Genomic DNA, 12,025 nt, shown 5'->3' with positions numbered 1-12,025 from the left:
TATGAACATGTATTTTCATTAAATGGGACCTTGAAGAATGAGAAGGAGTTCATCACACCAACAAGGGCATAAAGCATTTCAGGCAAAGGAAATGGCCTAAGCAAAGGCAAGGAAATACGAAATTAAATAAGATTATATATCTGAAGCATTAAGCACAATATCTGCCATAGGATAACAAACAGTGGTTGTTGTTTCAATGATGATGATGATAACGCTGATTCTGAAAGTGCACAGGAGGAATGGATGAAAGAGATATGGAGCCAAAGATTAAATTGGAAAGGTGGGCTGGAGAGTTATGAAATAACATCTTAGATACCACATTAAGGAATCTGGACATCATCCTGAAATAAATGAGAAGTTATCAGAGATTTTAAAGCAAGGAACCAACACAATAAGACCCTGTTTAGAAGGATCGCCTAGTTAGTAGTATGGGGGATGGATTGGTGGCCATGGCACAGGGGTAGTAGGACCAATTACAAACCATGACATTGTGATGTATTGGATAGAGCTCTTTATACAAGGCACTGACCTAGCGTGAAGAGAGAGAAGGAGGCTGAAAGGGAAGCATTTGGTGTGCAATAACTGTGTCTTCAGTATTGCTACAAGCTTATCTCACAAGGTTAAAAAATAACTGACTAACCAATTGGTTATGTTTTTCTGAAACATACATACCCTTGTAGCATTGGTAGAAGGGATCTTCAAGAGGCAAATCATAATTCTCAAACTGGAATCTAAAGAACACTGTGAATAAATATGAAAAAAGTAAAAATTAGTTTCCACCTTAATATACCTTTTGCTTCAAATATGTCCTGAAAACATTTATTTTAGCAGAAGGAAAAATCTGAAATATGACTGCCTCTCTACAGTTTCCCATGTCATAATATCCTTTTTGAAAGAAAAAGCATTCTCAGGTTAAAACAATTTTAATTAAACAATTATACAATGCTAAATAATTAAATAACTAAACACAGCTCCTAAACTATTTTTCAAAGATATAGCCCTAAAAATTAATGAGATAGACAGGTGAATAGGGAGATGGGTGGAAGGATGGACGGATGAATGGATGGACGGATGGATGAACGGATGGATGGACAATGAACAGAAATTTGTTGGGTAGATATTAAATGTATCTAACTCTAAAGAGATACACCAATATGTGAAAGGCCATTTTAGGGGGGAGAAAAACCTACTTAGATCTATTTTAAAAAACCATGAATCCACATAAGAACCAGTTTCATCTGCCCTTTCTCTGCTCTGAAGAAACAAGACAAAAACCTGAGAAAATGCAGTAAAACTTCTACAAGAGAAAATCATACCTTAACTATCCATTCGAGTTCTATATTGACAAGATTCCACATCAAAATGTACTTTTTAAATTGAGTTTACTAGGATGGGGGGAAACGTTACAGCAAGAATAAACAATGATATGGTAAACAGATCACAATAGCAGGCTGTAGTTAAATTTCTGCAGCTGTGTACATACATTAACTTCTTCAAGACAGTACAAAATAAGCCAGGAGTTTTCCAAGTGGAATCCTGGAACCAGCAGCTAGAAATGTGCCAGAATGCAAATCCTCAAGCCCCACTCCTACTGAATCAGAAACTCCCAAATCGGGCCCAGTAAGTTGTGTTTTAGCAAGTCCTTCAGGGACACTGATGCACACTGATGTTTGAGATCTGCTTCTATAAACTGATGAAAACAAACTATAGAAGGTTTCAGTGGTTTATTATTTTCCCCAGAGATTAAAAACAAAGGTAGAAGATGATCAGGGGCAGTGCCCAGATCTGCCCTAGCCAGGGAAATTCTTACACAGATTCTGAAAGTATTTCACAAGTGCCTTCGAAGGGAACCACTGGTTCTATTTAATCTGCTCGACACTCATCGGAGTTGGTGTGACATTTACATTACTTTAAACCAGAGGCTGAAAACTGGCTGCTCATCAGGCCCCATAGTGATTTAAAAACCAGAAAATGTCATCTTGGGAATAAAAGGGAAGACAGACAACCTGAGGCCTGCGCTCCCACAGAACAACAATTGGCAGGCGTGAGTAGCCGCTGACCTCGTAGAAGGACTGGCACATTCCAGTTCCTAAGGGCCTCAATTCTCCTCATTATCTTTTCTCCCTTATTAACCCTGTAGGCAGGGTTCCTATGGGCAGGCTGATTGTCACAAATTAGGCATGCCACTTGTTTACAGCTGGCAACACTTGCCACTCTTCTGTGCTCAAGTTAAATCTTCTGACAGTCACATCGGCACACAGGCATTTAATTTGCCATACCTTAGCTGGGAGTGGTGGCTCATGCCTGTAATCCCAGCCCTTTGGGAGGCTGAGGAGGGCGGATCATGAGGTCAGGAGATGGAGACCATCCTGGCTAACATGGTGAAACCCCATCTCTACTGAAAATACAAAAAAAGTAGCTGGGCGTGGTGGCAGGCACCTGTAGTCCCAGCTACTTGGGAGGCTGAGGCAGGAGAACGGCATGAACCTAGGAGGCAGAGCTTGCAGTGAGCCGAGATTGCACCACTGCAATCCGGTCTGGGCGACAGAGCGAGACTCCGTCTCAAAAAAAAAAAAAAATTGCCATACCTCATCCCATCCCTTCTCTGAGCATGTGCGGCTCTTTAGCAGTGAAGCCCTGATTGGTTCTCGGGTCCTAGGAGGCTCCATGTGCTTAAAATTTGTGCACTCAGTTTTCTGTGTGTTGATGTACAGTAGCTATACACATACACAGTTTCAAAGTACTAACCCTTCTTGCTTGGATTTATTCGGCTACTCCAGATCTGTGGGCAAACAAGGATCATAGAATATAAGAGGTGGTAAAGATCCTTCCTTTGTACTCCTGCTTCTCACAGTAACTCCAAACTCAGAGCAGCACACGCTGAGTTAAGGGTCCCTGCATTATCCCTTGCAGACCTATTAGTAGTATCTGCCTATCTGGAAAAATGTATTATCACAGGTGGCTGATCTTTGTCAAGTATCTTATGTATACATAATACTCATTTCAGAAGTGGAGCTACTAATATGTAACCTGATCCTTTTGTTTTTCTGTCTACGGGAAATGCACTTTATTTTTATTTTATTTTATATTTTTGAGACAAGATCTCACTCTGTTGCCCAGGCTGGAGTGCCGTGGCACAAACATGGCTCATTACAACCTCGACTTCCCGGGCTCAAGCAATCTTCCCGCCTCAGCCTCCCAAGTAGTTGGGACAACAGGTACATGCCATCACACCTGGCTAATTTTAAAAATATTTTCTATTTGTTTATTTATTTTTGAGACAGAGTCTCTCTCTGTCATCCAGGCTAGAGTGCAGTGGTGCAATCATGGCTCACTGTAACCTCAACCTCCTGGGCTCAAACAATGAGCCCATTTCAGCCTCCCAAGTAGCTGGGACTACAGGTGCACGCCACCGTGCCCAGCTAATTTTTTTTAAGAGACAGAGTCGCACTATATTGCCTAGCCTATGTTTTTTTTTAAATCTTTCATAGAGACGAGGTCTTGCCATGCTCCCCAGACTGGTCTCAAACTCCTGGGTTCAAGCAATCCTCCTACCTCTGCCTCTCAAAGTGTTGGGATTACAGGCATGAGCCACTATGCCCTGCCTGATTCATTTTGTTGCCAGTTAAATGCTTCTGTAATCTGCATAGAGAAAGCACAAAAAACCTCATGGAGCAGGTCAGGTTCAAAGCCAGCAACGCCACTGCCAGCCATCACCCTGCCCCCTACTCTAGAGACATGAATGTCTTCAACTCCCCCCTGCTGTAGAAGGGCAAGAAGAGTCTGTTAGTGAAATGAGCACTGCACTGTAAGTCAGAAAACTCAGTTCTAATCCCCACATTGCCACCACTGTATTGTTTCCAGAAGCTACACCGCCTCTCTGAATTTGCAGAATTCATTTAGAAAACAGGGGCATTGGAAAGGATGATCTTTATAGATTTCTTCCAGCTTTAACAGTATTGGCTTCTTATTTGCATTTACTGAGCTCAAGTTGTCAATGATCCTTGGGCCACCAGATTTCCAGGCAGGTAATTGTGTGTATATTCTTGGGAGATGGTATGGTGTAGGGTGTAACAGTCAAGCAGAAATATCATCATTCACAAACACAGCAATCACTTCCCTTTAGCTCATTCTCTAAAATGGAAACTTTACATTATAAGTCTGGGCTGCTTTTGGGCAAAACTATTTATTTACTTATTTAATATCTACCAGAGAAAAACTGCCAGATAAACACAATCTACTCATGTCTTCCTGGCTGTTTTTTTTTTTTTTTTTCCAAATCAACTGGAAACATGCATATTCATAATCAGTGAGCAAAATGCTCGCTCCACATTCCTGTCATTCTCTAAGAGAACACAGAACAACCCAAATAAGCCTCCTCACTCCGAGGCTGACGGAGTTTCCTCATTGTCCTTTGCCATACATTAAATCACCCAAGACTCTGCTGCTTGTAAACAAATGGTCTGAAAATGGTAAGAAATTAATTGACAATGAAATCTTCGGCTCAGCTTACCTTCAGAGGTAAAACGCAAGGCAGCTTGGCAAAAAATGTCTGAAACTGGTTGCTGATTGTGGTCCACAGGCTACTAGGAGAATCCATAGGCAAAGCTTCCATGAAGGTTGCAATGTTTTCCAAACAGCGTATCATAGCACCCCCTGCTGGTAAATTCTTTTTGTTATTTAGACCCTAAAAACACAAAAGCATAGGCAATCAACTGCTGAAAGAGCACGGGAATGCATAGCACTGTTTGGTGAAGGTCAGTTTAAAAGTCACATCCTCAGGCTATAAACGTGTTCAGTGCCTACTACATAGGCCAATCCCTGTGATAGACTGGAGGGATACCGAGAAAAATCGTTTAGACAAACTTAAGGGGGAAAATTGGTGAGAGGTGAAATGTGAGCAAGAAATAGGAAACAGCTTCCAAGGGTCTACAACTGGTGTGGTTCGGTGCTAAGAAAGCAATGAATGATGCTCACTGGAAATAATCCCCAGCACAAAGACTGAGCGTAGAATTACAGGAGCTGCAGCTTTTTTTCTAGCAGTGAGCATCTCCCACAAGCAAACCCCGAGAGCTGACCTGCAGCGGCGCTGAGACTCAAACCCAAGTCTCTTGATGCAACACCCATAGCTCCACCCACCACTCTGCCCTTGGAAAACCGGGTTGTTCTGTGGAGGCAAGGTCATGACTTAGGCTGAGGGTATGGAGAAGTTTTCAATGAAGAGTAAATCCACGCAAAGCAGCAATGTCCAACTGACACTTTTCTATGCGATTCTACTTCTTAATTAACTTTTTAAAATTTAAATTATGTTAATTTTTAAAATTTAAATTATTTAAATTTTAGCATTTTCTATTATTTTTCTTTTGAGTTGGGGGTCTCGCTCTGTTGCCCAACTTGGAGCATCGTGTAGCCATCACAGCTCACTGCAGCCCCCAACTCCTGAGTTCAAGTGATCCTTCCCCCTCCATCTCCTGAGTAGCTGGGACTGCAGGCATGTGCCACCATGCCAGTTAATTTTTTTTATTTTTATTTTGTAGAGATGAGGGTCTTGCTATGTTGCACAGGCTGGTCTTGAACTCCTGGCCTCGAGCAATCCTCCTGCCTCAGCCTCCCAAAGTGTTGGGATTATAGGCATGAGCCACTGCACTCAGCCCTTAGCTTTAAATTTAATATAAATTTTTAATTTAAAAATTTTAGATTTCATTTTTATATTAAATAACATTGAAATCCTTCCTCAGCAGTACCCTACGGTGTGACTCAAAGAAACACCCACAGTTGTGCTGGGGCTTAGAGTTTCGGCTGGGGCTTAGGGTATTACTAAAGGAAACCCACCTCTAGGAGTTGACTGAGAGCTGCGATAGAGCTCAGCTCGTTGAAGTCCATCAGAGACGAGGCTAAGGTCCGTAAAAAAGTCCCATCTGGAAAGTCAACAATCAGATTTAGTGTTTGGATGTCTGGGATGAGGCAAATTTGTGGTGTCTGGATTCTCAGTGGATGAATTACCTTTGATGGTGCTTTGGAACAGCTGCGGGAAGATGCCGTTGGGGGCCAACTGATGGAAGATGCAGCGCAGGAACTGCTTGGCCACCCCCGCCGCATTGCCAGGAACCATCATGCTGGAGTTGAACAGGGGAGAAAAGACACGAAGTCATGGGCCAGTGAGCATGTGTTCAGGTATTTACTTAGAGTTCAATCATTTGCACACCATGCCTCTTATGGGATAGCTCACTGTCACGTTCATCAGTGAAATGAAATATTCTACTCAAACCTAATCCCTGTTAACAAGAAGTTTTTAGAAAGAGAGAACCATGAAATGCCAGCATAGTCTCAGACGTATTCCAGGTCCCACAATGGACTCAGGAAGGTTATGAGGTCCTGAGAGAAGAGGTCACATACAAAGGTCACATGCTCACAGAATGACAGTCAAGACTAGAGCTCTGGATGAGGATTACCAGGAAAATCCTCCCAGGAAAGTGTCACTGGCTAAGAGAGAGTTGCTCTGAGGAAAAAAAATTCATATATATATATATATATATATATGCGCAGTGAGGGAGATGTTCATTCTCATTAGGAGATCTGGGAAGTTTTCTTTGGGCATCCATAAAAAGGCTGGACTTTGACAGGTGCAGTTTGCCCTTCACCCTTCATGTGCACCTCTGTACATCAAAAGTAGGGCCAAATTTATGAGGCCCTGCCCCTTAGACCAAGGTACCAGAAGGGATGCTTCTTGAAGTAGTTAGGGGATAAGTTATCAGAAGGAAGAAAGAAAAAATCAAAGAACATAAATAGATAAAGAGTAAGAAGTACTGCTTACCTAATTATGCCAATTATTACCTTATTATGCCACATCTACCCTGAAATCCTGGTTCAAAGTTTTAGGTCAAAAATATTCTTCAGGAAAAAATAATACCGAACTTAAAATAACTTCAGAAAATAGAGAAGGAGAGAACCCTTCCCAATTTGTTTGATGCAGCCAGCATAGCCCTAAAACTAAAATCAATAAAGCCACTATCAAAATAAATTTTAAAAAAGAAGGAAACAGAAAAGATATGGGAAGAGGACAGACACACCCATAGTCATCATGGCAATTGAATTCAGCTATAGATTAAAAGACCAAGTAGGGTCATGACCAAGTAGGGTTTATCCCAAGAGTGTAACAATAGTTTAATACTCAAAAATCAGTCAGTACAATTCAATATACTAAGAAATAAAGGACAAAAAACTTTTATCTCAATAGATGCAGAAAATACATCTCACAAAAGTCAACACACATCGTGACAAAAACTCAGACTGGGCCAGGCGCAGTGGCTATCGCCTGTAATCCCAGCACTTTGGGAGGCCAAAGCAGGAAGACTGCGTGAGCCTAAGAGTTGGAGACCAGCCTGGGAAACAGGGCAAAACCCCCCCATTTCTACAAAAAAATACAAAAAACTAGCTGGGTGTGGTGGCACACACCTGTAGTCCCACCTATTCAGGAGGCTTAGGTGGGAGGATCACTTGAGCCAGGGAGGTTGAGACTGCCAAGATGGTGCCACAGAATTCCAACCTGGGTGATAGAGCAAGACCCTGTCTCAACAACAGCAACAGCAACGACAACAACAACAACAAAAACCCTCAAACTGGAAAAACCTCAATTTGCTAAAGGGCATTTATAAAAAACCTATAGCTACTGTGATTAATAGTAAATATTGAATACTTTCCCTGTAAGAGAGGAAACAGGACAAGGGTGCCCACTCTCCCATCTCTATGATTGCATCGGCAGTCCTAGCCATTGCAATAAGGCAACGGAAAGAAACAAAAGGCATAAAGATCAGAAAGGAAGTAGTAAAACTCTTGCTATTTATAGATGATTTTTCTACGCAAAATCAAATCCTAAGAAATCTACAAAGCGACTACTAGAACTAATAAGTGAGTTTAGCTAGAATACAATGTGAATATGTAAATATCAATTGTTTAGATATCACAGCAAAAAGTTGAAATTTTTAAAAATTCCATTTACATTAGTATAAAAAACATAAAATTCTTGAAAGTAAATTAACAAAAATGGCAAGACCTCTACACTGAAAACTAAAAAACGCTGCTGAGAGAAATTAAAGATCTCATGAAACTGAGATACATACCATGTTCATGAATTGGAAGATTCAATATTTTCATGCTGTCAGTTATCCCCAAATTGATTTGTTCTTTCAATACAACCCCAGGAGGCTTTTTTGATAAAAATGACAAGCTTATTCCAAAATCTTTAGGAAAATGTAAAGAATCTAGAGATCCAAACCAATCTTGAAAAAGATAACTAAATTTGGAGGACTCATGGTACCTGACTTTAAGATATACTACTTACTATGAAGCTACTATAATCAAGACAGTGCGGTGCAAGCTTAAGAATTAATATATAGATCAGTGGAACAGAATACAGAGCCCAGAAATAGACCCACTCTTCTATGGTTTCTCAGCTTAACAGGCACCACAGTGATCCAATAAGAAAAGAGAATATCTTTTTTAACTGTGTTGAAAAACTGATTATCCACACGGATAAAAATGAACTCCTACCGCTGCCTCATATCATACCATACATAAAAATAAATTTGAGAAGCTTTTTTCTTTTCTTTTCTTTTCTTTTCTTTTCTTTTCTTTTCTTTTTTTGAGACGGAGTCTCACTCTGTCACCCAGCTTAGAGTACAGTGGCACAATCTTCGCTCACTGCAACCTCCGCCTCCCGGGTTTGAGTCATTCTCCTGCCTCAGCCTCCTGAGTTGCTGGGACTACAGGCGCCTGCCACCACACCCAGCTAATTATTTATATATTTAGTAGAGATGGGGTTTCAACGTGTTAGCCAGGATGGTCTCGATCTCCTGACCTCGTGATCCGCCCATCTTGGCCTACCAAAGTGCTGCGATTTCAGGCGTGAGCTACCGCGCCTGGCCTTGAGATGGGTTTTATAAATGCCAAATATACATATGAAAACCATAAAGCTTTTAGAAAAAAACATTAGAGAATATCTGCATGACTTGGAAGTAGACAAAGGTTTCTTAGACAAATAACAAGAAGCAATAATTGTAATGTTTTGTTTTAATGCATTAGAAATCATCCAAATTAAAAACTTATCAGCAAAAGATACCACTAAGAAAAGAACAGGCATGCCCCAGACTGGGTGAAAATATTCTCAAAACGTACTTAACAAAGGACTAGTATTCAGGATATATAAAGTCTTACAACTCAGCAATAAAAAGACAACAACCCAATTAAAATATTCAAAAGATTTGACCAGACACATCTCAAAAGAATATACACAATGGGTCAATGAGCACTTGACAAAACGTCATAGAGAAATGCAAGTTAAAACTATAATGAAATACCCATTACACATCTACCAGAATGACTAAAATTAAAAAGACCAACAATGCCAAAGTTGGGCAAGAATATGAAACAACCAGAATACATTGATGATGGTAATATAAAATGGCATAACCACTTCAAGAGAAGTTCCAGTAGTTTCTGATAAAATTAAACATATATGTATCCTGTAATCCAACAATATCATCCCTAGGTATTTTACCCAGGAGAAATAAAAACACTTGTTTTAAAATGGGCTTTTATAAGAATGTTCACAATAGCTCTATATTTTATAGCCCCAAACTGAAACAACCTAGAAGTACTGCAATAAGAAAATTAAAAAGCAAATTATGGGATACAATTCAGCCTTGAAAAAGAAACTCCTGATAAAAAAAGCAGCAATATGGATAAATCTCAAAAACATCATGCTGAGTAAAAGAAGTTGGACACAAAAGAGCACATACAGTGGGATTCCATTGACATTAAGTCTAGAATGGGCAAAATCAACCCAAGTAGAAAAATATCACAACAGTGTTTGCCCCTATAGGGGTAGAGATTAGCTGGAAACGTGCATGAGATAACTTTCTGGCAATAATAGTAATCCCATTAACAGGGCTTTGGGTTACACAGTCATATGCATTTGACAAAACTCAAGGAATAAACACTTAAGATTTGTGTACTTCCTTGTATGTAAATTTTACAAAAGAAACAACCATGGTCAATGTACAATATGATGAGTATAGTTAACAACAATGTATTGTATACTTGAAATTTGCTGAGAGAGTAGATTTCAAATGTTCTCACCAAAAAATAAAAAGATAACTACGTGAGGTGATGAATATGTTAATTAGCTTGATTGTGGTAATCATTTCACAATGTACACATCTATCAAAAGATCACATTTATATCTTAAATATATATAATTTTTATTTCTCAATTATACCTCAATAAAGCTGGAGGAAAAAAGAAACAACCATATACAAAAATTGAACTTGAGTTAATGCTAACTTTGCTGAAGTATGTAGGGGAAACTACATTCTAATACCTGAAATTTACTCTGAAATACATCCACAAAAAGTGAATTGATGGATAGATAGATGGTTGGATGCATGATAGGTATACGAGTGTTCACTGTATAATTGTTTCAACTTTGCAGTACGTTTACAATCTTTCATTAAATAAGTTAAGAAAAAAGTTTTTAAATAAGTCATTCATCGAATAGAGGATTAGAAAGAAAAGCAAACATCCCTAAAGCCATAAGTTATAGAAATGCAATGTCAACAATAATATCATCTTGTGTTTGTAGGACTTGCTACACTTATGCTCTCATATACACTCTATCATTTGGGTCCACAGAAAATACCCCTGAGGCACAAGAAGGCATATATTAGTATCTCTCTTTTACAGATGAGGAAACTAAGGCAGAGAGATCAATGTGACCAAAGTCACACACAGCATCCATTCCTGCCCTCTTCTGGTTCTTTCTCCCTACTGCAGTCAAAGTAGCCTTTCTACATGCTACACACACACATGTGCGAACACACACACACACACATGCATGCATGCACACACACACCTTGTTGCTTACAAATTCTTCACTGGCTTCCCACTGCTGCTACAAGGAAGTCCAAAATATTTAATGTGGTTTATAAGTCATGTACAATCTGGTAAGTCAACCTCAGCAAGCGTTTGCATCTCAGTGCTGTGGTTATACTGGCTTTTTCATAGTTCCTCCTACACACCGTTTTTTACCATGCTCTTTCCATAACTATGTGCATAATTAGGTTAAACTCATTTTTTCAGATCTTGGTTTAAACATCACCTCTTGAGGGAGCCCTGCCCTCTTTCTCCCCTTCTCTACCACTACCAAGACCAGACTGGGACCACCTGTTACACCCACTCACACCATCAGCTCTCATCCAGGTTTGCTCATCTCAGCAAATGCCACACCCGCTCACCCAGTTGTTTAGACCAAAACCTGAGAGTCATTCTTGCCTCCTCTCTTTCTCTCACACCCAACATCCAATCCATCAGCAAATTCTGTTGGTTCTACTTTCCAAATATTTCCTAAATATATCCTTAATGTGACTGCCTCTCACCACTTTAGACCAAACCACTAACCTCTCATCTGCACCACTAACATGGTCTCCAAAGTGGTTCCCTGCTTCCATTTTTAGCCCCCCACCATAACCTATTTTCAACAGAGAAGCCAGAGGGATCCTTACAATTTTTTTCCTTAAAAAGATTTATTTTATTGTGTAAGAACACTTAGCATGAGAATTATCCTCTTAAAAAATGTTTGTGTACAATACATTACTGTTGACTGTAGATGCAATGCTGTACAGCAGCAGATCTTCAGAGCCCATTCATCTGGCTTGACTAAAACTTCATGCCCCTTGATTAGTAACTAGGCAGTGATCCTTCAAAGCAGGTGATATGGTTTGCCTGTGTCCCCACCCAAATCTCATCTTGAATTGTAGCTGCCATACTTCCCACATGTTGTGGGAGGGGCCCAGTGGGAGATAACTGAAACATAGGGGTGGTTTTCCCCATACTGTTCTTGTGGTACTGAATAAGTCTCACAAGATCTGATGGTTTTATAAATAGGAGTTCCCCTGCACAAGCTCTCTCTCTGCTGGCTGCCAAGTAAGACGTCCCTTTGCTCTTCCTTCATCTTCTACCATGATTGTGA

At 40.0% G+C, this 12,025-nt stretch overlaps 1 protein-coding gene across 16 annotated transcripts in view; it reads right to left on the bottom strand.

The window, feature by feature from the left end:
- Positions 1–12,025, bottom strand: part of UNC79 (unc-79 homolog, NALCN channel complex subunit) — a 277,231-nt gene that overhangs the window by 49,586 nt on the left and 215,620 nt on the right. For all 16 annotated transcript variants that reach the window (XM_073998138.1, XM_015454151.4, XM_045396908.3 and 13 more), the window contains 4 exons: positions 6,004–6,116; positions 5,833–5,918; positions 4,514–4,687; positions 673–741 (listed from right to left, as the gene is read on the bottom strand). In XM_073998138.1, the coding sequence (XP_073854239.1) occupies positions 673–741; positions 4,514–4,687; positions 5,833–5,918; positions 6,004–6,116 (442 nt within the window). The remainder of the gene's footprint in view (positions 1–672; positions 742–4,513; positions 4,688–5,832; positions 5,919–6,003; positions 6,117–12,025) is intronic.

This window comes from Macaca fascicularis, chromosome 7, assembly GCF_037993035.2.
Source record: "Macaca fascicularis isolate 582-1 chromosome 7, T2T-MFA8v1.1".
NCBI lineage: Eukaryota > Metazoa > Chordata > Mammalia > Primates > Cercopithecidae > Macaca > Macaca fascicularis.
Note: the sequence above shows the minus strand (reverse complement) of the source record. Positions and strands in the feature narration are given on the sequence as shown.